General features: G+C 40.4%; 1 protein-coding gene across 1 annotated transcript in view; it reads left to right on the top strand.

The window, feature by feature from the left end:
* The first annotated feature begins 6,142 nt into the window (after positions 1 to 6,142).
* Positions 6,143 to 27,056, top strand: part of ano2b (anoctamin 2b) — a 63,744-nt gene continuing 42,830 nt past the window's right edge. Inside the window, exons 1-9 of the mRNA XM_054624404.1 lie at positions 6,143 to 6,175; positions 8,864 to 9,250; positions 20,298 to 20,396; positions 20,821 to 20,972; positions 21,576 to 21,630; positions 21,716 to 21,767; positions 24,461 to 24,516; positions 25,756 to 25,803; positions 26,607 to 26,671. Of these exons, the coding sequence (XP_054480379.1) occupies positions 6,143 to 6,175; positions 8,864 to 9,250; positions 20,298 to 20,396; positions 20,821 to 20,972; positions 21,576 to 21,630; positions 21,716 to 21,767; positions 24,461 to 24,516; positions 25,756 to 25,803; positions 26,607 to 26,671 (947 nt within the window). The remainder of the gene's footprint in view (positions 6,176 to 8,863; positions 9,251 to 20,297; positions 20,397 to 20,820; positions 20,973 to 21,575; positions 21,631 to 21,715; positions 21,768 to 24,460; positions 24,517 to 25,755; positions 25,804 to 26,606; positions 26,672 to 27,056) is intronic.

Here is a 27,056-nt window from a genome sequence, read left to right as displayed (position 1 = left end):
CATTTTTGAATGGAGGGGGACTTTAATAATTTTGACAATATTCGTAGAGCAAGTTTCCCAAACGCTACTAAATCAGGTGTGGCAGATCTTGTGCATTGCTTCAAAATGCTGAAAATCTTGAGAGCTGGCACAATGATGAAGTATTTTAGTTTAATCAAGATGGTCATGACGTGAAACCAAATAACACAGGTTTAGAAAATGTATCATTTGCATCCTGACAGAGGCTTCCATACATCAGTGAGCCAGAGAATTGATAATATGTGATAAAAGCATCAGCATTGAGTCTTTGTGCTGTGCTGCTGCCCTTTATAGGGGGCCTGTGTGAAATTCCAAAATGTTCTGATATCATATCAAGCAACTTTTTTAGGAAACTGAGGATGAAATTTAAGGCCAAATTGAGCCTTTGCTGAGCCCCACCCCGGCTGCTACTCCTTCAAGCTGTCAGAGCTACCATGGAGTCACCAACTGTACTCCCTAAATATATATTTTTGGGAAAAACGAAAAAGCAAAGCAGACAGAATGGTCTACAACATCCGTTTGAAGGATATATCCAGATGTCCAACTGAATAAGCAGGAAAAAACTGGTTATAAAGATGGAAGCTAAAGCCTACAGTTCACAGTGTAAAAGTAAACCACCACATCACCTGGCGATTGAGACAGAAAACAATGAAAGTAAAAAACAACACTGTTCCTGTAAAGCCAGGTAGGTCTTTAACCACTGTAACAATGATTAAAGAAGAAAAAGCAGCATGTGTAAACATTCAGTATACCTTCAGTAGCTAGCGTAACATAGAAATGCTAAGGCTAATGAAGTGCTAATGTACTCTGCTAATGTTGGCTCCACAGGTTTTTACAGAAATGAAGAAAAACTGAAACCATCGCTTGAGAGACCGATGCTACTCTGTGATTGGCATGTCTGCGTTTGAAGGGTGGTCTACTTAGAATATTTTTTCTCTCCTTGTGAGAGAATATGTGCTGGATTTGAGCATAAATGTGACAAAATATAAAACCTGTGAGCAAAAATGAATATCAATCTTTACAGATTTCACCACACTAAATTAAGCATTGCAACAGTACAGATAGATTACCCAAAGATGGAATGAGAAATATTTCCATACCAAGAGTAGGAAATAGTTAAGAAATGTGGATATGTCACCCCCCCAGAACCTACTTGGGCAGTCTCTTCTCTATGGATGAATGACCATTCCCAAATGGATAAAATGTATTTGGTTAATCTACTTTTTTTTTAAATTCAGAAACATTCAACAGATCCTAATTTTGTTAATCTGTGATGCCCTGCTCTATATTTATACAGGAGGGATTTTCTCATTCATTCCCCCTCCTACCAGATTCAACCTGGCGACCTTCCAGTTAGAGGCCTGCCTCTCTAACCTCCGGGCTACTGTGCTGCTGTCAAGTGAGCTGTAAGAACAGAAACATAACTGTTGCCAAGCAATATCTTCTCTTAAAGGTCGAAAGTGCTTAAATCGAGACATTATGAACACAGCTCATGCTCATACACAATGTTTTACACAATGCTGTACAAACCTGTGTGTGGATCAGAGAGAGAGAGAAAGATAGAATGAAACAGAGAGAGCTGTCCGTGGTGCTGAAATGAGAGCACAGCACGTGGCCTGGTGCGTTACTATGGCTACAGCTGTCCCTAAAATAACCATACACACACATAGTAACCTTATTACAAAAAAAATCTGTTGCGGCTCCTGACAACACAGCAGTCAGATTGATGAAGATGGATAAATGTCTGTTTTGTCAGTACTGCACTTTAACTCCCCGAAGAGGAACAGTTTGGAAAAAATCCGTCCTCAATATAAACATTGGCTGAGCAACAAGTAATGTGCTGTCCCTTCAATGCACGGTGTACAAAATAAGACTTTCACACCAATTTACAATATTTTCTATCTTGTGCTTTTCCTTCCTTTGTATTATGTTGTGTTCTTTGTGCTTTGAGACTGGTTGTTGAGAGGTTGGCTCCACGTAGGCTTGTCTTTTGTAAAGTGCTTTGAGGCAGGGTTTGTGATTGACTGACGCACGCGTCAATTTGCACAGTGTGAAACAAAGCTTCACCAGGCCACTTTGCATATCTGTGGCTCTGGAGAACAATGAGCGGTAAAACGTTGGTCCTCAAAACCAAGAAGTCGTGAGGCCGTGTCATTACTAAGAAGTCCTATGTTTGATAGGAAAACTCCCACAACAAAACCCTTAATCACAGATGTCACAGCGCTTCTGAGCAAGGCACCCCTCAAAGGCTTCTAGATGGTGTTGTGCCAAACATAGATAAAAGCAATAGTTTGACATCTGTAAATTACGCTTTTTTTCACTTTCTTGCAGAGACGGAGGATCAGTGCTATTAAATATAGGGCTACAGCCAGCAGCCAGGTAGTTTAGCTTAGCATAAAGACTGGAAACGGGGGGAAACAGCTAGCCTGGCTCATTCCAAAGGTAAAAGGTAAAATAATCTGCTTTCCAGCATCTCAAAAGCTCACTCGTTAATACTATAATAATTAAAACGTTATATCGTGGTTGATAAATACAACAAAAACAGAACCTCACAAATAGTATACTAAATAATACTACATACTCACAAAAACTAAGGTATAAAAGTTACAGGTTGTGGATTCATAGGGGGCCTGACAGCCTCACAGTGACAACAAATATCAGGAAGTCGCTGTACAAGGCCAAGAAATAGTTTGACACATAACCCTTTTAAAACCATACCACCTTCCATTGTTTTTTAACACATTTAAATGAAATATGAGATAAGAGGTGTTACTTAGTGAACATTAGAGGTATTGCTGGGCAGACTTTCTTACTTTTGGACAGAGCTGGCTGTTTCCCCCTTTTCCCAATCTTTGTGCTAAGCTAAGCTAACCATCTGTAATCTTATGGGCAGATTTGAGTACCGATCTTCTGATCTAACTCTCGGCAAGAAAACAAAAGAGCGTATTTACCCAAAATGTCAAGCTATTGCTGGAGGACATTGTGCCAGTAGAGCAGAGACATTTGCTTTCACTGCTGGTGGCCAGGGTTCACCTCACAACTTAAGATTCAGTTTCTCCCAGGAGGTCTTTCTTTCCCTAGCAACCAAATGTATGAACATTGCATTATGAGTCTTGCTGTTGTCTATATAATTTCATAGTGGAGGGACCTTCTCCTTTTACTGTTAATTGAATAACCAATGCATAAATGTGAAGTAAGCTTTGAAAGTTTCAGTGCGGCTGGTTGTCTTTGCCTGGATAAACGGACGAAAGCTGCACAGGACAAGATGTGAAAATATACCTGAATCAATACAGCTGAGTCATCTAAGAGGTGCTAGAGTCTCCTTGTTTCACTGCTGTGTGTGTTCCCAGGGTGGGACATATTTACCCAGAGTTAAGTCTCTATAGATGTACCTCCTCACAACGTGCCTGTACAAAATGTTGACTGATGTCACAAGACATAATTCCTGGATGTTGGTTCCTTTAAACTTCCAAAGTTGTTATCTACCAGCATGACGTTTCCTGGTGAAGTCTTAAATGCTCAAATTACCAATCGGTGAACCCTTCGTTACAATAATTTTCATTTTCCAAATAAATGTCTTCCAGAATCATGGACCAACGGTGGGAGCTTCAAGCGAGTGAACACGGCACTCAGCGAGTCTTCCTCAATCCACAGCGACGCCCTGTACCACCTGACCAAAGACATGTCCGGGATGGGCCTGGACCCCATGTACTACAGCATCCTGGAGCCTGCCCCTCGTAAGGAAGAGCCCTTGGCTGAGGAATCGCAAAGTTTGTTGCAGGTAATTAAAAGGACCACAGAGAGTATGCGCCAAAGCCAAACAAAACAAAGGGCATAAAGTGCTGTTTTCCTTTTTTGAGTTAAAGCCTGCTCATACTAACTGGGAGCAACTTGTAAAAAAACAAGTTCATTATGTAACATTTCCTGCATGGGTAATGTATTTCATTGAATTGCATCATTTTAATGATATAGCATAAAATGGAAAAATATCTCATTAAAATGACTTTTAATGTGTTATTATGATGGAGGGAGCTCTTCTCCGTGATGTGTTTTTCAAGATACTTATTCTTGTAGTCTTTCAAAATAAAAGTTGCAACTGAGATATTTGAACCGACTTCAACGTGCCTTTGAGCAGAACAGGTGAACAGGTGAGTTCAAGGTTGAAGTTGGTTTAAGTTAAAGACTTCAGTTGAGGATGAATGCTCCTATTAGAAATAAGTTAATTGATAGCCGTGCCTTGTGATACTTTCCTATAAAATGCTCATTCTGAGAATGACAGAAATAAAGTCTCCTACACAAAATTACGCCCACATACAATTAACCTGCACTCTCAATTACGTTTCCAAGGAAACATATTTACTTCCGGACCGAATGGTTGCACCTTAAATGTTTTCAAAACAAATACCTAGTTAGGTTTAGTTAAAAGAATCATTGGCTTAAAATTACTACGAATTTAAAACAAAACAAACCAAAAAAACGCAACAAAAGTACTTGTTTAGGTTTAGGCATCGAAACTACTGCTTGGTTATGTTGAAGTACATATACATACTGAATACTTATGACCATGTGATATTTCAGTTTTTCTTTTTTAATAAATTTGCAAAAATTTCTACATTTCTGTTTTTTTCTGTCAAGATGGGTTGCTGAGTGTACATTAATGAGGAAAAAAATGAACTTTTTCGATTTTAGCAAATGGCTGCAATGAAACAAAGGGTGAAAAATTTAAAGGGGTCTGAATACTTTCCGTACCCACTGTACATGGTTCATCCGGGACCTCATGGGTGAAAGCCCTGTTTTTTTGTTTTGTCTCATCCCTGACTTCCTCCCTAAAGGGACTTCCATTGACTCATTTAAGAACTTATTAATGATACGTTAAAGGAAATCGTAATCCATGACAGAATACGTTTCTTCGAAATGTAATTTGAGACAGTTTCGTTGCACGGGAGCGTATTTATTGGTATTTACTTCTTTGATTTATGGTGCAGCTATGTAGGAAATATCTCACAAGTTACATCTGTAACATCTGTCTGAGCAACCAAGGCTGCTCTTTCTCTCCCCACTGCAAAAGATAACCACCTTAATCTGTCATTTTTCTAAATAAGAGCATATTTATCTATCTTTTTATTATAAAATACGAAAAAGGCTTCTGGCCAGGACGAAGAAGTTTAACATTAGATTGCAAATCAAATTGTTAAGGAGTATTATTATTATTTATTTTTTATTATTACAATTAAGTGGAATTTTAGGTATGACTTTTTTTTTCTCCAGAAATAGATATTCTAAAAAACAGTTAAAACCACACAATTTTTAATTTTATTCACACCAGTTTGGCAGAATCTTTTTCTTACTTTTCTGATGAAAATTACATTTTGAGACTCAGCATTAAAGCTAGGGTGGGTAATTTCTTTACTGTAATATTTGGCAAAACTGTCCTAATAGCCAGTCAGCTATATGTAGGTGAAGTGCTCTGAGAATATCTGCTCATAACTTTGCTCTCCCCTGCCTCTGTGGGCCGCACCCAAAAATTGCCACCGCTCATGTACACTTTGACCAATCAGAGCGAGGCTCCGATTCTCCGTTCTTATTGGCTGTGGGACTGTCCGGTCACCTTGGCAACGACGTTGGTGCGTCCCTGCGTGTTTCGTCTTCCTATCAATGTAACTGAATTCACATGAACGCGCATAACTGACGTTCGGTGGGAGGAGCTACAGCAGGTAGCGTGGCAGGGAGAGGCCAGAGAGCACGCGACGGAATCTCAACGGCTGTTTTCTCCAAAATCGCCCACCCTAGCTTTAAAGGCAGACACTTTTTACAGTGTGGGATGCGCTGTGCCGGCGGTGCGCAGCTCCTCCTCCAGATCTCTGGAGGAGGAGATGGACCACCAGCTCAGCTCAGTCCAGCCTCTCACATCGGACACATCTTCTTAACAAAACAATGAACTCTGGTGCAGATGAGCCGTCGCTCCTCTTGGACCACGGACTAACTGGAGTGACCTCAGGTGTGACCTGGGGATGAAGGTGGTGATGATGATGATGATGATGATGAATAGGGCTGTTTTTTTCCGCCAACTTTCAATCCCTCTCTACTTCTTCTACTTCTCTGTGTGTCTTTAAAGCGCAACAGCATGCAGATCTCCCCGAGTGAAGACAAGATCCCTGTAAGTACAACAGTATCCATCCGCCTCTGTTGCTTTTCTCATTTTGATTGCTTTGTTTAATCAGCTATCTGTCACCATGCAACTTTCATCATTTTCATTGTCAATTTAAATTCGGCGACATTGTTGCAAAATCCGCGATGCCGTTTACGGTAAGCTTACTATAACACGCCTTTCAGAGAGAGTTTTTCTGTAATTACTACTGTCGAGACAGTTATACCCCAATATACAGTCAACACACGACACGAGGACAACGAAATATGTTTTAATATCAGCAAACAGGTGAAGTTCTGTAAAAGATTTACAACCTCCAGGTAACGTTTGGCTAGGCGTTAAACCAATTGGGAATATTCCCAGTATGCTCCTTTTTATGAAGATGAAGAAACCCTTTGGGAAAGTTCCAGAAGTGTTTTAATTGAGCAGCCTACACCTCTGTATCAGCAAGTGAGAACTTACAACAACTTCCAGTGGATATTACTTTTTTACTTGACTAGTGCCATTTAACGTCACAGTGAATCTAGTTACATTACATTACATTACATTACAGTCATTTAGCAGACGCTTTTATCCAAAGCGACTTACAGGAAGTGTATTCAACATAGGTATTCAAGAGAACTACTAGTCACCAGAAGTCATAAGTGCATCTCCTTTCTTAAACAAGCATCTTAAAGCATAAACCAGAGCAAAAGTACAGTGCAGAGGCAAGTTACTACGAAAACAATAATTGCAACAGACTAATCCGAATACAATAAGTGCTACAAACTACTACGAATAGGATAAGTGCAGTAAACAAATACAAATTCAATAAGTGCAGCGAACTGATACAAATACAGTAAGTGCAACAACTAATACGAGTGCAACTGTAGTTCAATTGATTACAGGTACTAAGATATTCAAAATGATTACATTTTTTTACACGAGGAACATACTAATGTAAAAGTTTACTCCTTGATAAGCACGTAAATGCATCACGTTTGATGATTAGACCTAACTTGGGCGGAGCTATGCTGGGAATTATGTCAGGTCATCAAAATAAAATCACTCCCAGGTTCACACATTTATTATTATTCCTAAAAAAAACACTCAATGGCTTATTCCATAGTGGGTCTCATTTAAATGTGGGATTTGGGTTAAAATCTTTGATTGATCCCACACATTAAAATATAATGGCAAGAAATAAATGTAGTACACAATGTAGTGAAAAGAGTCCTGCAGGGATGAGTCCTTAAACCTGGAGATGAGTCAGCATTTTGCACTTTCAGTTCCCTTGTCTCGAAGTTAATATGTTTTTGGTTAGATGCCTGAAATACGGTCTGTTGTTAACACAAGCTTACAAAATCTGTAAGTAAGTACCCCTTTTTCTGAGTTTTGAAGCCTTTACTTGTCTTAAAAAAGCAATTGCTATCAAGTGGCTAAATAGGACTGCAAAATGTCATCACGCTTATTAGTCCGTCTATAAAGACTTGCTTGTACTCACGCTCAGCGACAGTGGTATACTTCGTTTATAGCATAATGTTAGCTTTTTACTTCTGGCAATTTCATTTACGCTTCAAAAAATGTAAAAGTGTTTTTCATTTCAATTATCTAGCTGAACAAAATTTTAAGTATCTTAAACGTTTGTTTGCTACAGAGCTTATTTTCTGCAATTATCTGAAATCCAGAGGAAAAAAAACATTGGCTTTTGGCGGAGGTAACCAGTCTGATGCTTATTCCAGGGTCGTTGGAAGTTTGACGAGACGACGGTGGAGACCAAAAGCAGAGCTAAAAGAGAGTGACTATATTAAGTATGATTGCCAGGTGGCCAGAAACACTGCTCCAAATGAATGCTTATGTTAATAACTCCTGGCTTGTACACATACACAACTGCTTGCTAACAACTTCAGCACATCAATTTAAAAGGCATTATGTCAATGCTGCAGGGTTAAAGCATGATATTTTTCCCACACATGTAAAAAATGATTTGGAAGCATAGTTAAAGCCAACTCCAATAGCATTTATTCTGTTTAGCAAGAGGCAACCAATGGCAGAGCTACAGCACAGTGAAGAAATAAGTGAAACATTAAGCTAGCCTGGTCTACTCCATGTGAAACTTGAGCTTGGCCATGTGCCCATCTATTTATCCATCAAATTTATGTAAGTGATGTTGCGTTATTTATCATCTCGACAAAATGAAAAAACATAATGCAATATATAAAGCTGTGACCCAAAATTTTGAAAAAAGGTATGTAACATAGAGGAACAAGCGGTCCTGCTGATAGGTAAGAAACCTACCCAGAGCCTATAGAGCGTTCCCTCCTGTGTCCTCCGTGTTTAGTCTCCCTCTCTACGTTCCCTCTGTCTAAATAAAGAATAAAACTGCCAGAGGTGAGCTGACTGCCCACTCTGCTGCGGAAGGTTCTCACTTCAGTGTTTTGTGAGAACCTGCCAAAAGCCACTTCTGGTTGCGTGTGCTGACAGTGCAGTAGATGTTTAAGTTCATTCAAACGGTTCTTACATAACGCCACTGCTGGATAAAGGTCCTGTGCGTGCTTTCTTTAAACAGTGTGTATTTGTGAAATTGATCGTGAGGCCTTGATGATTATTGTAAACAGATGAGAGCATGATAGAGAAGATTTAGTGCTACTGCTACTGTTTTTACACTTTGGCTTATATATTTTACATCTCCTTTTGATATCTCTTGGCTCCCTTCAGGTCGTGGGCCCACCTTCAAGCCCTCAGTGCAGTGGAGAGAGCCTTTACTTCTCTGACGGCAGACGGAAAGTTGACTACGTCCTGGTCTTCCACCAGCGGCGGCACGGCTCCATACGATCGCGTGCCAGCACCTCAGTTTCGCACGACAGGCTCTCCATCGTTTCCAACGGCAACTTCCCTCCTTCGACGGGCTCGGATGCGGCGGCCGGGAGAGGAGGCAGCATACCGGAAGGGGAGGCTGCTCGAGTCGGCGAGGTGTTCATGGAGCTCGGTGGAGCGGGAGGGAACGAGCCGACGGAGCCCGCCGACCACGAGATGCGTCTCATCAGGCAGGAGTTTGAGGCCAACCTGCTGGAGGCCGGCCTGGAGATAGAGAGAGACAGAGAGGTGAGTGTGCATGTATGGCCACGCTAATGTCCATGTCCTCCCTTTCTTCTCTTCTCCAAGGCACTGTACTGTCACCTAGAATAATGTTCTATATTATTACGTGATTAATAAGGGCTTTAACCTGTTGGTTATTGCTGGGCTGCTTGTTAGGCACTTGAACCACAGCACCCCTGCATGCAAGGCACTAATCTCGTCTGTTAATTGTTATTGATTGGGGTCGGCTATCAGTCAGAACATTTTTTAATGAGCAACCCTCATTCAAAGCCTAGTGAATTTGGAAGGTAGGAACAATGAAGGATGAAGGTTTTTATTGTCCTATTTTCCAGTGCACTAAAAGGAGAGGTTCAGGCAGGCTCAACTTGTAAGACAATAAGATTTGAATAAAGAATACGAATAAAATATGCAATAAAAATAAGAAATATAAACAAACATGATGACATTAGCTTATAGTCAACAGTTAAACCTGCTTTAATTGATTTGTTTTGTCTATTTAGGGCCAGCATAACAAGCTCTTAACACTGACGTATTATCAGCTTCGTTGATATGGTGAACAGGTTAAGAAACAATTAAATCTAAAAACAGGAAGTAACTAACAATTATTTGAAGTGCTTTTTCTGGCTTTGATTTGATCCCCACCAACTCTTGAGGGAATTATTGATCTCTTTAGCTGCTAAATGCTCCTCTGTGTATTCACTTGTGTTTTACCTTTATGTTGGAAAAAAAACATAAATGTACTTTTATGTTGAAAAAAAGCTGTATGTTGTTGCCGGCAAACAACACTGATGAAAAACAGTAAAGCTGCGGTCCTTAAAACCAAAGCAATGAGCCGAAAGAAGCTAAAACTCTCCTTAAAGCTGAGGGGAACTGCAGAGCCGGATGATAATTCTCTGTGGTTTTGTCCCACTGAGAGACAATTTCTTTTTTTGTCCCGTTGGTAATATAAGTAGATAATAGTCAAAAATGTACACAACCACTAGCATGTTCCTTTGCTGGTCTGTTAGCGGTTAAAGATGCTAAACTGTTTGATAAAAGCATAGTCTTTTAATGAAGATTGTTGATCTATTTGATCACAATACCTGGAGAAGTAATCAGGATTATAATTTAACCAGCAGCCAGTAGTTTGATACACATGGAAATACAGGATTTTCAAGATAAACCCTGACACAGGATCTGATGTAACTCCGTCTTGAGCTATTTAAGGTGAGCGCCTACATGGGAACCTGGCTCAGATGGTGCAGTAGAGGAAAGAGGTGGGTGAAACTCACTGGATGTGTTGTTAAGGATATAAGGTGGCTATTACACTAGCAAGAGCCTAGTGTCACGAAGAGGTGTCTATTCAACTTTTAAATACCTCCTTTACGTTTTCTGCCTTCCTTAGACACCTTGCTGCATTTGGACAAAATAATAGCAACATCCACCTAAAAGTGAGTGTCATAACTCTCATTAAATCAACAAAATACATCCAACATACTGTAGCTCAATACAAACTGATACACAGGTAGGCCCACTCAGTTAAAGCGTATGAACAAAAGCATAAAGCTGGGAGAGCAGTGAAGGTGGAAAAATGTGGGGTTTTATTCACCCAAAGTATTTACAAAATTTAAGATGGGTAACCAAATCAAGCAAAAGTGACAAAATAGATTAATAATATAAACTTAACATAACTGCTATAGAGTTCAAGCAGGACTTAGATTAACAGAACCTAGTTTAAAACAACACAGTGCGTGCTCCTCTGACCAAGAGACACCGCCCCTCATCTACTAACTGCATGATTATTTATACTATGATGGCCAGTCCATAGTTGATTGCAGGATGAGAAGACATTCCTCTTCCGTGGCGCATATGTAGTGACTCTGTAGAACACCCGTCTGGTTGTGGTGGAAAGGTACAGTCCAATTGTCCAGGCTAATCTATTAAGGCAGGTGTGATGCAGCAGCTCAATCCTTTGCCAGAAGGATGATCGGCTACAGGACACTGACAGAAAAGTTATTAACCTTAACTCAATTTTAACGGATTGCGTGCACTCAATCTGGAAAAATAAAGTGGGTCAAAACAAATGTCTTTTGTGTTGTATCCTGATGTTAATCAAAATAACTTTGAAACATTACCTTACTTATGCCTGGTTGGTAGTTGCAGCCGCCACACCTCTTAACCACAAATGGGAAAACTGATCATAGAAATGACATAAATATGATCTTTTTTCCCCACAGTACCACCAAACCGTTTCTGGGTCAACTTCACAAATTACACTCAAAATTCACCGTGCTATATGACATCAGTTGATTCAGATGATTCTGACTTCTTTTAACAGATGACATGGTCAGCACAAGGTGTTTAAACCTTGTGCTGACCATGTCATCTGTTAAAAGAAGTCAGCAATTCCACAGAAAAGGGCATACACATACTGAAAGAAGAGCATTGTTTTGCCTGTTTTTCTAAATTAATGAGATGATTCTGTCTGTAATTCTAGGAACATTTTTCATGAAAATAACAAGACAGTTATGTCTGTAATTCTTTGAAAGGTTTTCATTAAAATAAAAAAATCTGCTCTGTTCTTCTGATTTAGCAAGATGATTATCTTTGTTATTATGAGAATTCTTTAAAAATAAAAAATCTGCTCTGTTTTGTCCCGCAAAATGTACGGCCTGTTTAGTTTAATTCAGGAATGAAACTTTCAAAAGTGGTGTGAATGAAACAGAGGTGCAATTGCCACATTGTCTCCTGAGACACCACATAGCGAGACTGAATGCATTTCAGATTCATCATATATTATATCCGTGAAACACCGCTGAGTCCAGCAGATAAGAATGGACTTTACATTTAACAACTGCAAAGTTCTGAGGTGACTGGGCAATGTCGACGAACTAACTACAGTACCAATTTACTTAAAGACACAAGTCTCCCAATGTCTCAACCTCAAACCAAAATGAATTCAACTAAACATATGGGAGACGTTTGCTTCTAAGTAATCAAGCTCTTGAGTAAATGTGAGCTTCACTTGGGATTTTAGGATAAATTGTAAATTCAGAAAATCAAATCAGGAATTTTTCCATAAAACATTTCTCAGATCTACTGACATAATTATCTTGTTTATTCATAAAAACAGGCAAATATCTTTTTCACAATTCAATGCATTATGTATCCATATAAACATGCCCATGATGGCTTCTTTATTCACACACTGGTTCTGTCATAGACCCCTTAGGCTCCTGGGCCAAGGGGTCAAGCCTTAAATAAATGTAGTTCTAGTATTTTTAAATCGTAGAATATGTTTTACAGCTTTATAAAACAAGCATAACAAAAAGCTAAATTTTAGATAGAATATTTTAGGAAAATAGTTGCAACATAGGATATCAAACATGGACAAAATACACCAGCAAAGAAATGGGTGATACCGTTTAAGCTCAACCAAAAGAAACATGACAGGACCCTTTTTTTTTTTATCAACACCAAATCTTTCTAAAAAACGACCCCAGAATAATAATACCCCAAAATTGATATTTAAAGAATGGCAGAGACCTGTGTCAGAAACAGCTTGTATCCAGGGCAACACACAAAAATGCATAAATTGATGCAGGCTGCAAAACACCTGCAAACCTGAGCAATGGAGTCTGATGAGTCATTTAGCCTTGTTCCTTCATCAACACTTGCTATGACAAAATAATCCTGTAACCAACAATGTTCACAGCCAATAGTGTGGATCTGTAAAGACTGGCGTTTGTCCTGCATGCTCCAAATATATCGAGCATGCCATTCTGCAAGAGCAGATCAGACCAAGGTTGTGGAGCTCAGAGTATTTGAACTGAACTCAGAAAACTATTCTTTTGTATCTTCTTATAAGCTAGAGTTACTTCACAAAATGTAAATACAGTTTGTGATTCTGTTAATTTTTGAATTGTCCACGCGAGGGGCCTGTGAGCCGGCAGACTTAAAAATCTAGTGGCTGTAACCAACACAGCTGCTGCACTCACCTCTAGGCATCAATTTTGTAATTAAGCCTGAAACGGGTCATTTTATTTGGACATGTGACCTGTGATTGTGTGTAACGTAGCAACCGCTACTAGGGCGTGAGAGTGAGAGTGTCCTGCTTTCGGTTAGTATGTGTGTGTGAGTGTGTGTGTTTGTATGTCAGTGTGTGTTTGTATGTCAGTGTGTGTGTAGTAGGTGCTTGGCACCCGTTCTGTGTTCTGTGTGTTCTGGTTGTAAGCTTCCAAAGAGATGTCCAAATGTAGTTAAGTTCCATTTGTTACAAAGTTCCCTCAATAATATCTATTATATATTGCAACTGTATTTATTCAGGTTTCTCGTCCAAAACTACAAGATTACATTTGAACTGGTCATGACAAAGTCAGGTCATATGGTCTGATGTGTATTTTTTTACTGAATAGAGCTTGAATGCATCATTTAACTCAACGGCCAACACCGTTAATGTTAGCTATAAGCTCCCTCATTCAGCAGAGCAGGAAGGTCTGGGCTGACCCACTGGCTGTTTAGTGGCTCACAGGTGTGTGATTCCAGTTTGCACATGTGCAGCAGCGACTGGGCTGGATGTACAGATCAGGTGGCGAGTGACTATTTCCTATTTCTAATATTAGGTATTAGAAATAGGAACAATGATACATCTGGTGACCAATGGGCTCACAGTGTTCAAGGAAAAGTTATCTGCGCTTAAAATGCAGGATGGCAGACCTACTGTTCCACTGAACAGTATTAGGGTTTGCTCTGTGTGTGTGTGTGCCTATTTCCCTTAATACATGTGACTTTGGGGACATGTGTGTGCGCTGGCTGGCGGCCAGTTGGCAGTGTGTGCGGTCTGCGGGCTAGCATTAATCAGGTTGTTGACAGTGCGGCCACAGAGCCTAAGCCCGGATGAGATTATCTGACTGACTGGTGGCTCCTTATCTCATCTCGTGGATTTAAGGGGAAGATCGAATCTGCCGCTCGAGCGTGGCATATACAAAGAGGGGGAGCCGTGTGTTCCAGTATCCCTCATTTGTACGGAGGGGTACTCTTACATGATGACTGACAAACATAATTACACTCCTTCCATCGGCTAGATTGCGGTTGGAGGCGGCTCCGGCAGAGAGAAGGAACATTGTCTGATAATAACTGGCAGTTTGCCGCTCACTTAATCCCTCACAAGTATATAATCAGAAAAGGCCGATTGGTTTTGTCACTATAGTCTTCGGCAGATAAAAAAATGATGTACCAAATTGTTTTAACTCTTTTATAGCACCAGCAAAAAAAGAGGATGTGTCTGCACCGGAATGATCTAGAAACAGATTCTCCACTAATTTGAAATAAATGAATTTACATCACAGAGACGGATCTCACCAACAGGTTGGAATGGACACTGTAGTACTTGTTTTGGGATAATAGTTAATCTCAGATTCTGGTTGACGCTGTTTGAGGTCCTGGTATTGAATGATGAATCCCAAATCTCCCTTTACTCCATCTTACTCCACCCAAACCTATTATTTAGCATTTTTTTTATATTTAGCATATTTGGATAGGACTCCTCAGTTTGGCTTCGTTGAAAATGTGGCACTGAATGAACCAACCATCCATCTGTTATTGACCACCAGGTCAACAAAGATAATGATATTGTGCAATTTTTCTATTGTCAGAATTTACTATTTAACCATGTTTACTATAGCAGCACCACTACAGTATTATTAATTATTAATTGTAAATAATGTCCTATATTGTCATAGAGTGTAAACTCACCATGTGTTTTACTGCGTAATTCAGTATTTTAAGATCATTATTTCAAGATTAAAATAGATTGGATCATGTTAATGAATACATTAATATTTTAAACATATTTAAGTTCTAAAAGTATATATTCTTTTTAATTAATGTGGGCGTTGTACCGACCTAGCTTCTCCTTCTCGTGTCCAACCTGTTTGACTTCAGAGTTAATTGGATGCTGAAAGAAAAAGAGTGCTGAAATGTCAAACTTGTTGACTGTGTCTGAGGATTATTGAGTTGACCTTCGATCTCTGAGGGACATCCTTGCACAGAACTCTTTTGATTAAATCCAGGCGAGATGTTAATTCAAGGAGCGGAGCTGGGACCTTTGTAGAGTTCAGTCTGTTGGGGCCTTGGGAAACAGAATGAGCAGGAGAGGATGATTCTCTCCCCACAAACTGCTTAACAGGCTTAAAGCTTCCATTTTGAAAGAACTCTAGTTTTACTATTTTGAGTCTCTTGTTGTCTAACATGTTTTTTTTCTTCGACCAAATAAAAGAAGTCCATAATCAAATGTGACGACGGAGGGTTTGTTATTGTAAACCATTTCTTTATTGAATATACAAAAAAATGACTGTACCATGATATATATATATACAGTGATAGAAGATTTTGGCCAGCCCTACATTGAGCCATCCATTTTCTTCTCGACAAAGGGGTTTATATTTTTAGTATTAAGCATATTAGCCAAGAAAGTTAACTTATTTTTTTTTGCTAATGCGTCCTACAGCACACTGTACATAGTGCCACCTTTAGTCCATACATGGGAATGACGTCACACACATGAACATAGTTATGTGCTGAGAGCGTTGGAGGTTTAACAGGCGTCTTTTTGTAGTGGTGGTCTGTAGGGGAAAATGCTTTTTGGGCCGCAAAGGATTTCATAGTTGCAAATCCATGAGTGACAACGGGGGCAAATTGGAAGCAAAGGCTGACTGGCGGGGCCATATCAAGCTCTCTCAATAGTTCCATGCTTAGGGGTGGTGGTAGGAGTCTATCCCAGAATGCACTGGAAAAAGGCCAGATCCTGCCTAGAAAAAATTGTGTGTTAAAAGGCTATCACATATAGACAGACTAACACATTTTCCACTGCACTTTACTCACACTTGTTTGGACTTTTCAAGGACATGGCTGCCCTGTTGCTCCAGTTACAAGATTAAAGTAATCCACAGCAAGCTACTAATTTACTGAAAGGCAACAGAAAGACACATTTTAAAGTGTAAGCATAATCGTCACTAAGGCAACTCCAAACTCCACGTAATAGGGATGTGCCCAAAATCTTATTAAGTTACATTATGGCACTTCTTCTCAGTGTGTTCTGTGACGGCTCTACAGCAGAAACCTGTAGCTAGTCCTGCTATCAGTGTACTTGAAAGAAATGCTTTGCATGATATTGTGAGTCGATGCAAATGATGTCTGTTTATCTGTGTGATGGAACAGGTAGCTTGTGGTTGTAGAATACTATAATATCCGGCTGAATCCCCACAACAGACCACCTGCAGGTCTCGAGGAGCTCAACTCAACCCAGTTCAATTACTTCCACTAATAACTATGCCGTCTTTGTCTTCCTGTGTCCCTCTCTGTCTTTGTCTTCATTAGTGTTTCTCTTTATGATCTATGCAGTCTCCTTCTCGCTCGCCCTCCATATCTATCTTTTCATTCTCACCAACCAAAATACCTTTTTACTCTCTCTCTCTCTCTCTCCGCTCACCAATTCACTCTCTGCTCAGCCATCCCGTCGCCCGACCGATCACCTTCTCATATTTGATGCCCCCACCCCACCTCCAAAGACGCCCCGGCTGCGTCCCTAGTTTGCCCCCCTCCCCTACAGAGATAAAGAGCTAATTGGAAATCCCTCTACTAATTAACCTTCTCCAGGCTGAAAAGGTATTTATATCCCCTTGCTTATTGATGGAGCGATAAAGACGAAGGGAGGGGAGGAGGGAGAGGGAAGGAAAAAGGGGGCGAGAGAGCTGAGAAGTGAACCTGAACAAGTGGGTAGAATATAATGGGCTTTGGTTGGAGGTGGGTGCAAGTAAGTGAGGAGGTGGAGATGTGAAACATTACTTCAATTGATCGTTGCTAATGTCTTCGTTTTGAGATTACAATAAGCATCAGGAAGTCAGCTGTCAGTTTTCTTCTCTACTACTTTACATTTAGAATCAGATCTGATTCTGAGGGAATGTGAGAGTTGTGGTGATTACAGCTGGTGGAGGGGGCTGATATCGGCAATATATAAAAAAAACTACCTATGTGTGTATGTTCTTCAGGAAGAGGGAGGAGGGAAGTCAAGCAATAGCGCTTCTGGGAAATGTAGCCTAATTTGGAGAAACATTTGTGTGAGATACAGTTCAGGAGTTTTATTTACAACTGCGGAACTGTGTGTTTTAGCAGTTATTGTGTGTATGTTTAATTTGTCGTTTATCTATTTTTAGATATCAGACCACCTTAGACCCTTAACGTGTCTCATCCGTGAAGACGATGTGCTCATATAACACAACCAGTTACATTTAAATCAGCCCACAAAAAGCAACTAAAATATGATTCGACGTGCCTTGGGTATTTCCAAATAAAGGCGTATCTTAAAGATGATAAAAGTGATCGATGTTTTCAATTTGCACCAATCATGTTGGTTTGTTTATCATTGAATTGATATATATATATATATTAATCTAGATCAATGCATCGTTATACCTTTGATAATAACGCATTTGTTTGTTACTCCAGCTGGACTTCCTGGATCCTATTTCACTGCCTCACCAGTAACTCAAACAGCCACCTGTATTGTCGTAACTCTGTTTTTTTTTGGTCCTGCTTACTCTACATTAGATTTTGGAGGGAGGAAAGACATTGGTGCGCTGGCCTCTGTGGGTTAAAAGGTGCAAGCCTCCTGAAACTCTGACCACACCCAACTACAACACAGCTGGGTGTGGCCTGCTCTATAGTGCCACTCTACATCACTAATGCGCACGGATGAGTTAAAGAACATCTTGGTACCACTCTTTGGCATTGCCAGCAAGATTATTAGACTGGGTGCAGTTATTTTTAAAATAAAAATAAACTAAACTAACTTGGATCGCATTTGTCATTTACATTTAGTTTCATTCATTAAATGTATTCTCTGCTTTTAAACTTTCCTAAGCATTTAGTAACGGGGGCAACTATGGTTTTGGTGACTCACTCAAGGACACCTTCACATGTGGACAGTAGGAGCGGGGGATCAAACCTCCTACCTTATTGTTAAAGGATGACCTGCTCAAACCACGGAGCAACAGCTGCCCCATATTTCATTGTTCTTCTAATAAGTAAACTTATCTCTAATATCATATAGGAACCAGTAGCTGCCTAAATCTTGAAATTATTTAGTGATTTATTAATGTCTCGTGTTGTGTTCATTGATTATTCTGCACTAATTCTAATTGTTAAGAGTAAAAAATATCAACCTGTCTCAGGCCAAAGACAGCAAACATGAACACGACATCAGACTGAAATAAAGAAGTGAAACAACAGCAGTTCAGTGTGACTATCAGGCCCCCCCCAGCATCATTTAGTTTAATCGGTTGATGTTGAACGTTTTTTTAAAAGCAAATCCCGCAAAGCACCTGCAAACGTTTGTCCTTCAAATACACCTGTTGTGTATAAAAACTAAATTGTATTAAAAGAGGGCTTAAGCTCAGGTGGCCTTACGCTCCGTCATGTCCCTAAGCGGGACAAAGGACGGCGTGGACGAGCGCGAGTGGGGAAAGATAATGAAATCTAAGAGGAGCAAGAGTGACAGTTAGTGAGTCAGCCAGTCAGTCAATCAGTCAGTGAGACGGAGTCTAGCGGGTAGCAGAAGGTACAGTAATATATGTGGTGAGGGGGAGTGAAAGATCTCAGGAGAGTAGGAGTCGAGAGAGGAGAAAGGGAATCGTTTCAGGTTTCCATCATCTGCCATGCCACCTTTCTCTTTTCACCCCCTCCCCTCCCCTCTAGCAGGAGCTGACTGGGGGTCTGAGGAGGGTAAGGTTACCTGGCTGTTGTCCCCCGCAGGCTCTCTCTCATTTCTGTCTATACACTCTCACTCACATCGCTCCGTCATGGCTGCCACATAGATTTTGGTTTGAACTGCTGCTTGCGAGTAACACTTTTTTTTTTTCGTCTGCTGAGTGAACTACAGAGAGGCAGGAGTGGGTTTGTTAATGCACTGATATTCATAATTCAATCACGTACAATTTGACGCTATCCGGAGCAGCTAATTATCAGATTTTGCTAATGCAGCTTAATGTTTGATGATAATTACAGTGTGGGCAACTGGCCCATGATTCATTAGCAGGACAAGATAGATGAGTCAGGATTTTTATTTGGACATTAAGTAAATACATTCTATCTGTTTGGTGGAGATGATGATTGCGAACATAAAAAAAATAAAATGCCTCCAATGTGTCAGAAACAGCCTGCAAGAGAAAACAGCTCCAGGCTTTGCCTCAGAAACAGAGGCTACATCTATCTTTCATAAATACCAGTAATGCTGCTAGCCAAACTGGTTTGCCAAAGTGTTTCAGTGGGTCAGGCTGATGGTTCAGATGTAAAGTCTAACCCTAGAGTGTGGAACCGTAAATGTTCTGTTACGGCTCTATAGGCCAGTTTTGAGTTTGGTCTAGAGGCGAATGCAGCTGAGTGGAAAGTACATCAACATACTGAGGACTGTGGACTGTAATGAATAGCAAAGCAGGGCTGACAGATGGTCTGGTAAGACTGCAGGAAGTTTCAGCCAAACAATCTGGTAATTTATTGCCACAAACATAGAATTTTACGGTAATTTTTCAGGTAATTTCCAGGACCGTAAATCCCGAACAGTAGCTTTACCGTTCGATTTGTCTGAAACAGTTTTTGTGACCTTTCGGCCAGATGTTGTGACGTCCTTGGATAGAATGGGTGAAGAAAGTAAGATAGTCGGTGGGACAGATGGTAAAGCTCCTGGAAGCCCTGCACTAAAGTGATTAACTTCTTCTCCACCATAAGAAAGAAAAGATTTCTGCCATTTGTGATTGGTACTTTCAACGTTCCAACAGTTGAACATTATTATTTAGGAAGTCTCTTGCTTTTGAATGCACCTACCACATTGTCCGCATTGATAGTAATGGATTTTGTGCGCATAAAAAACTGCATATGACCGGCACCTTACCTTGAGCACACTGATTCTAAACCACGAGACTGGGGAGACATGTCTTTTCTTCGTCCCTGAAGGTTCCCGGATGCTTACAATTTAGACAATATATCACATCTTTAACATGTAGTTTTGCTTGTTTTTCAGTTAAAGAACTACGGCCCCAGCTTCACTCGTCTCCACGCGCCCTGGCCAGTACTGTGTCGGGAGGCTGAGTTTCTCAAGATTAAAGTCCCCACCAAGACGGTGAGATCTGAGTACCACTCTTTAGCCAGTCAGGGGGTCCATGTTGAGTAGCTCTTTGTTGCTATATTCTTGTTATTTATGTGGACAGAAGAGACAGAGACCAAGAGAGTAGATAATTGAGTAATGTACTCCTACATGTGGCTCCTTCAGGGAAGTTTAGCACATTTACACATACTCACACTATAAAGCCGTCCAATACGACCACAGTCTGTCCTGCTGGCCACTGAGCAGCTCCACTGGAGTGCTTGGGGTTAAGGGTTGTGGTAATGAGGGAGGCAGGCTTCATCATTATGATGATATTCCAAATAATTATGTCCAATGGTTTCATTTCAGGGACACTCAATTTTTTCTTCAGAACAACAAGGCACTTGAATGTGAAGCACGTGTAACTGGTTAACTGACTGTGTTTTGTGTGTTTGGTCAGAGTTACGAGCTGAAAGAGGAGAGTGGTTTCGGGTCCAGTATGAGCACAGTGTGGAGGAAAATGAACCACCCTTTCCAGCCCAAAGTACCTCACCAGGAACAAGAACGCACCAAATTTCTCACACACTGCTTCTCCAGGGACAAACTCCACCTGTGAGTCACACACAAAAACACAACACTATCACAAACAACTCTGTTTTTTCACAGATTTACCAAACTCAGCCATATTTAAAGTGAAACTATGTAGCTTTTGAAAGAATAACTGATACGTTATATATCGTAATAACTGAGAAAATAATTTGTAAGCAACAAAACTCACCTTTGATCAATTTGATACCCTCAATGGTTTCATTGCTATATCCTTAATTGGTCTGGTGCCAGTAGCTTAAGTGGCTAATGTGAGCTAATATTCCAAGTAATGATAAAAAAACTCCATATCCCTGGTTGATTGTTGTGCCCGTAGTCTGTGCCAACATTTTAAAATACACCATGCAGTTTCAAAAACCTTAGCGTAAGTCTCCATGACAACCTTGTATCCTATGACATACTAAGTGATCGTAGGTAACCAGTATTATTTAAGGAGATAAGATCCAGTATAACATTTTTCCACTGAATGATACGATTATTTGTGAAATGCGCAAGTTAGCATGTGATAAGCTACATTAATTCAAGGACGTAGAGAAGAACAAACAGAAAGAGCACACATGGATTCAGTTTTTTTTTTAACTTTTTGTTCATTGGCTGTGTTTCTTTCAGATACAATATCGCATCTAAAGACACATTCTTTGACAACGCCACAAGGGGCCGAATAGTGAGTGTTTGAATCAGATTCTCCTCTAAATGTTTGTCCAGGATTAGCTTGTATCCCCAGTCTAATATTCTCATATCTGTTTTAGGTATATGAGATCCTGAGACGGACGGTGTGTGTGCGAACCTGTCAAACCATAGGTAAGGATACCAGATTTAGTGGGCATATGCAGCCCATTCCAGCCCTTTGAAACTTTCACATTGATATGTACGGTACACTTTGATTTAGTCAGTGTTTAGATGAAAGACATGAGCTGAACCCCATTCTAGATGTAATATGCTTTAATAAGCTATGCTACAGGCTTAAATGCAGGGTTGGTAAACCCTAAGAAACCAGCTAGAGAGTACTCAATTTAAAAAATGATCCAATCAAAAAACCCAGCCGAGTGTTGCTGACTCTTTTCTAATGATAGTTGCTAGCTTTATTAGCTCCGAAAGTCGCTAAATCTCCTTGGCCTTCAGGCCTCCCTCCAAGCTTAAAAGAACAGAGATCTACAGAAGAGGTCATGAATCACAATACTGGAATAAAAACCTGGTTTGGTTTAATAAAAGTGCTTTATGAGCCTTTTATTGGATATGTTGTGATGCCGATCACTTTAACATACACCAGAAATATCCTCCATCAGGTCAAAAGCAGTTTAAAAGTGACATATGATGCTCATATTTGGTTCATACTGGTATTTAGGTTTTCTACTAGAACATGTTTACTTGCTTTATGGTTATTATTATTATATTTCTCACACTCTCTGTCTGAAAATACCTGTATTCACCCTCTGCCTGAAACGCTACGTTTTAAGCACCTGTCTCTTTAAGCCCACCTTGTGAAAAAGCCCAGTCTGCTCAGATTGGTCAGTGTTTTCGGGGGACTCAGTGTTTATGAGTTTAGCTGAACTTGTATTGTTCATCACTGACATCACAACGGCTTGCTTCAAGGCCCAGTTTCTGAACACGGGCTGTGTGAATTTCTCTGTAGATTGAGCATTATGAAACTCCCACAGCATTTATACAGCACCTAGATCTGCTTTAAAATCAATTTCTACAATATGTCAATATGAGGTTGGAGTATTTTGAAACTCGATTGGATTGGCAGTTTTAGCTACGAAACATCTATAGCCTGGTAAATTAAAACCCCAGCACTAGGTTGGGTGATAGTTGAGTGCACTGGGATGCTTGTTTGGCTTTGACACAGCATGGTAAAACCAACTGCCAGTTGAGGTTCAAGGTTGCGCTGAAACTCTCAAATGCGACGGGGCTTTGATAGACTGCAGGTGAACTAGAAGAGGTGATATTGATTACGCCGGCGGGGAGTTCACTGGCGAGGAGCAGTCAAGCAGAGTGTCAGCCAAACGAGGAGTGCGTTCTGTGAACCCTAATTTGTTTTGTTTGGGATTCTCAGCATAACCGTTCCCACCAGGCATTTCCAAGAACTTGGCTTCGCTCATTAACACTCTCGACCGCTGGCGTCCACCGGGACCACCGGCAATTAACCTCAACGGCGTTGTCAGTTGTTTGTGACTTTTGCAAACAAATGTGTACAAAGTCTGTGGAGATGGTAACAACAGCTACAAAAAAAGGATCGTGTCAGTAAGACTTCTCCCTGCTTGAGAAATAGGTCCACCATTGTCTGTGATATACAACTAAATACATTAGTGTTTATATATATATATATATATATATATATATATGTAGATTTCTTTATGATATGCAGAGAACAGCTGCCTCTACATGTATGAGACCCATCACTCCCATTTAGAAATGAGCTGACACCCGTTTCATTTCCAGTGTCCACCATATGTCTGGTTGGCTGTCCCACCGCGGCAGAAGGTCTGAGCCAGAGGGTACTGACGGAGCCGCAGGGGGAGAAGGGGGAGAGAAAATGAGAGTTGCATCTCCTTAACCTCTATTTTTGTTCTTGCCTTTTCATTATTGGTGTATAAATTTCACCTCACACACACACACACACACACACACACACACACACACACACACACACACACACACACACACACACACACACACAGATGGAGCCCACACCGTGCGTCTCTCTCCATCTCCTCTACAAGTGGGTCACACTTCTTGGGTCAGGCAGAGATTGAAGCAGGGGGCCTCTGTGAGTTGTGGTCGTATGTAGCCAGTTGAGTGAGCATTCATACGTTCGTACTGTGTCTCGTAGGTTTCATTAATAGCACGGCTTATCACATTTCCCCCCTTTTATGAAGCACCGATAACAAATTGATTAATCACTTTGATGACAGAGCCGGTTGGGTGTGCCAGGTCATCAGACTTCCCGCTACCACACACGAACATTTTCAAAAGACTAAAAGCAGCACCTGCGTTACCGAAACCCCAGCGTGCCTCCACACTGAAAGGCGGAGTTAAAACGGTGCAGGCTGCAGGGTGCGGCCTCACGCTTGCACCGCACACCAGAGCAGTGTCGCAGTGCTAGATGTGAGATAAATAACAGTAGGTGCTTCATTTCACGCCTCATATTGGTGCCCATTTGGTGTAAACTCACTCTTTAATGCCAGTGACTCAACTATTACTTCACCGGCTGCTTGGATTTCTCCAGCACAAACTACTAGTGAAGTTTCCAGACAAATAACGGTTGTTTTCCATCATCATCCCTTTCCCTCCAGTGGATACAGTACTTGATTAGAATGTAAAATAAAAAGCTTCATGAAGGATTCAATGATGATCTGGCTGACAAGGCAGGAGGAGAAAAGCACCTCAGAGTGATGTTCAAATACTCCCTTGGGGTTGTCTATAATGTCTCTGCTCTCTCTCTCTCTCTCTCTCTCTCTCTCTCTCTCTCTCTCTCTCTCTCTCTCTCCCAGGCATCAGCACGTTGATAGCTAAAGGAGTGTATGACGCCGCCTTCCCTCTACACGATGTAAGTGTGAGGTCGGGAATCCCCAGCAGACGCCCATCGGTTTCAGTTTATTTTGCTGCAGTATTCAATTAGCAGAAAAGCGGAAGCTTGCCTGAAAAAGGAGTCACAGTCGAAGATTTGTTGAATCTTACATGTTGTATTTTTGTACGACTGGGGAAAGCAGGTAGTAGTTTTCCTCTGTAGGCGTGAGGCCAAAGATAAGAATGGAAGAAAAAGACACATTAGGTGCACAAACTACAAGAGGGCTCTTACCAATCCCCGCTATCAACTGCATTATTATGTTATGATGAAATATCCTGAAAAAAAAGAAAAGTTCAGTAAGTGAGAGACACCGTAGTCACATATTTACGGGCTGAAGCAAGTTTTAAATCTCTGCAGGTTGATATTTTCCCCTTATCCCTTATGCATTATTTGGGCATTACATTTTTTCCAATTTCTGGCTCTGTTAATGAATATTATATTGCAAGAATGTGATTATCTTTTTCAAATTTTGGAAGTTTATAAAAAGAGCAAAACTTTTGCACTCCAGTAGGACGACAGGTGCGTAGGAGAATACCTTAGGTAGACAATATAGAACAAAAACTTCCGCACACTGGCTTCTTCATTTGCGTATAAATGTATTTTAGTCACGACGTTTCGGTACGTAGACCTTCATCAGGTTATTTTTAAATTTTGGAAGTTTAACTTATAATAAGTTACTTATACACTGTAGAGAAAATACAGACGCTTTATTTAATTTAAACTGAGTTTTTCAACCCTACAGCCATTACAGTATAAAATCATGCATTCTAATATACCAGGCTTTCAATATAGAGCCCTGTAGTTTTTACAATTTAAAACCAGATCAAGTAACGTTCTCATGTTTGCCCTATGGAGCACTGTAGTGTTTGATGCAATTCAGCAAAAAATGATGTTGTTACTAATCATTAACATATCCCACACTACAACAAAAAAGATAGCATTGAGTTTACCTTAATAATTAATCAGTAACAACAGTTGCATTTTGTACATTTAATATATTTCCATGGCATTGGTTTGACATAATTCCTGTAACTTTTTTAAAGTGATTTACAATGGGTTAAATTAACTTTAACCTGTGCAGGTCGGAATTAAATCGGCCCGAAAAGTTAGTTCCAAATTCACATTGAGTGTGTTTGAGTGAGCACAGTGTGCTGTTGGTTGGAGATGTCTGTGTGTTTGTATCCCCGCCTGCACTCACCCTCTCTTCTCTCTCCTCAGGGTGACTACAAGGTCATCGGACACCCAGAGGAGAGGAGTGACAGACAGGTAGACGACTCTCATCGCTCCCTCTTTCTTCATCATTCCCTTCTTTCCTCCCCTTCTCCTCCTCCTCTTCATTTTCTTGTCTATTAAAAAAATAAAAAAAAACACAAAAAGGACTACCACTGCCCTAGTTCCTCAGAAAGTGACCTTGTTAATGTGATACAGTTCTGGAGCCATTTCGTATGCTGTAATACAACATTTTTAAAAGTCTGCTGTTGTGACCTTTTAATTTTCTGGAAAGCAAGGGAAGCTCTGCTTTTCTAAACAATAGTTCCCTCTATGTAATCTTCATCTGTTCTTCTTTTTTTCTTTTCTGAGAGTGTCCCTCCTTCCCATCTGCGTAACACCGCCACAGATTGGAGTTTAAGTTCAATAAACATTTCTCAGACTTAGCTGCGCTGAAGGCAGTAAACAAAAATCCATTGGCAGACTTGAATTACAATGGAAGGAGCAAAACAAAAACTGTTTTTGGAGTGAAGGTTAGCAAAAATAACAGAAAACAAAATATAAATGACAAGCATAAACAGCAACTTCATATAGTCTCCAATAATCTTGATCACGGCACTCATGACTGTTTAACCAGATCGTTTTTCGTGGTTCTCCTTTACCTCTTTTCTCTTGGTTTTTGGCATAGTGTTACTCAAACTGTTCTTTGACTTCACCCGCTGAGGTTTAACTCAACCAATCACATTATTTCTGCCTCCGGATCAGCTCTGCCTCGGAGGATTGTTTGTTGATTTCCAACTTAGTACAACTAGTAGGCATACAGCATACACCCACACTGACTCTTTCCCATCTGTTGCCAGGTTCTTCACGATGAGTGGGCCAAATACTCGGCCTTTTACAAGTACCAGCCCATTGATCTGGTCAGGTAATGCCACCACAAAATGTGTTTGTTTCATCTAATTGTCAACCCAAGATAACAGTCACAGAAGACACACTACAGCTGTACAGACGCTGCAGTGCATTATGGTTAAAGAGTTAGCTAATAAGCTTTTGTTATTTGACAGGATTTGACCTTTGAAACCTACAGATTGTTTAAAATCCCTGATTATAATCGCCAACAACTACGAACACGCAGTTTAGTGTCTCTGCTCCATGCTGACTATCAAGTGTTCCCTTTCTGGCTCGACTCCACTGGAAGAGTGATACAATCTAGTCCTCGTTCTGTGAAAAAATGAATTCTAAAGTTCATTTCTGAAGCTAATTTGAGTCTTCAGCAGTCTGAGTTAGCCAGATTATCTGGTCGTTATCTC

Source organism: Anoplopoma fimbria, chromosome 23, assembly GCF_027596085.1.
Source record: "Anoplopoma fimbria isolate UVic2021 breed Golden Eagle Sablefish chromosome 23, Afim_UVic_2022, whole genome shotgun sequence".
Lineage (NCBI taxonomy): Eukaryota > Metazoa > Chordata > Actinopteri > Perciformes > Anoplopomatidae > Anoplopoma > Anoplopoma fimbria.
The sequence above is the reverse complement of the archived record's forward strand: the minus strand, read 5'-3'. Positions and strand labels throughout refer to the sequence as shown.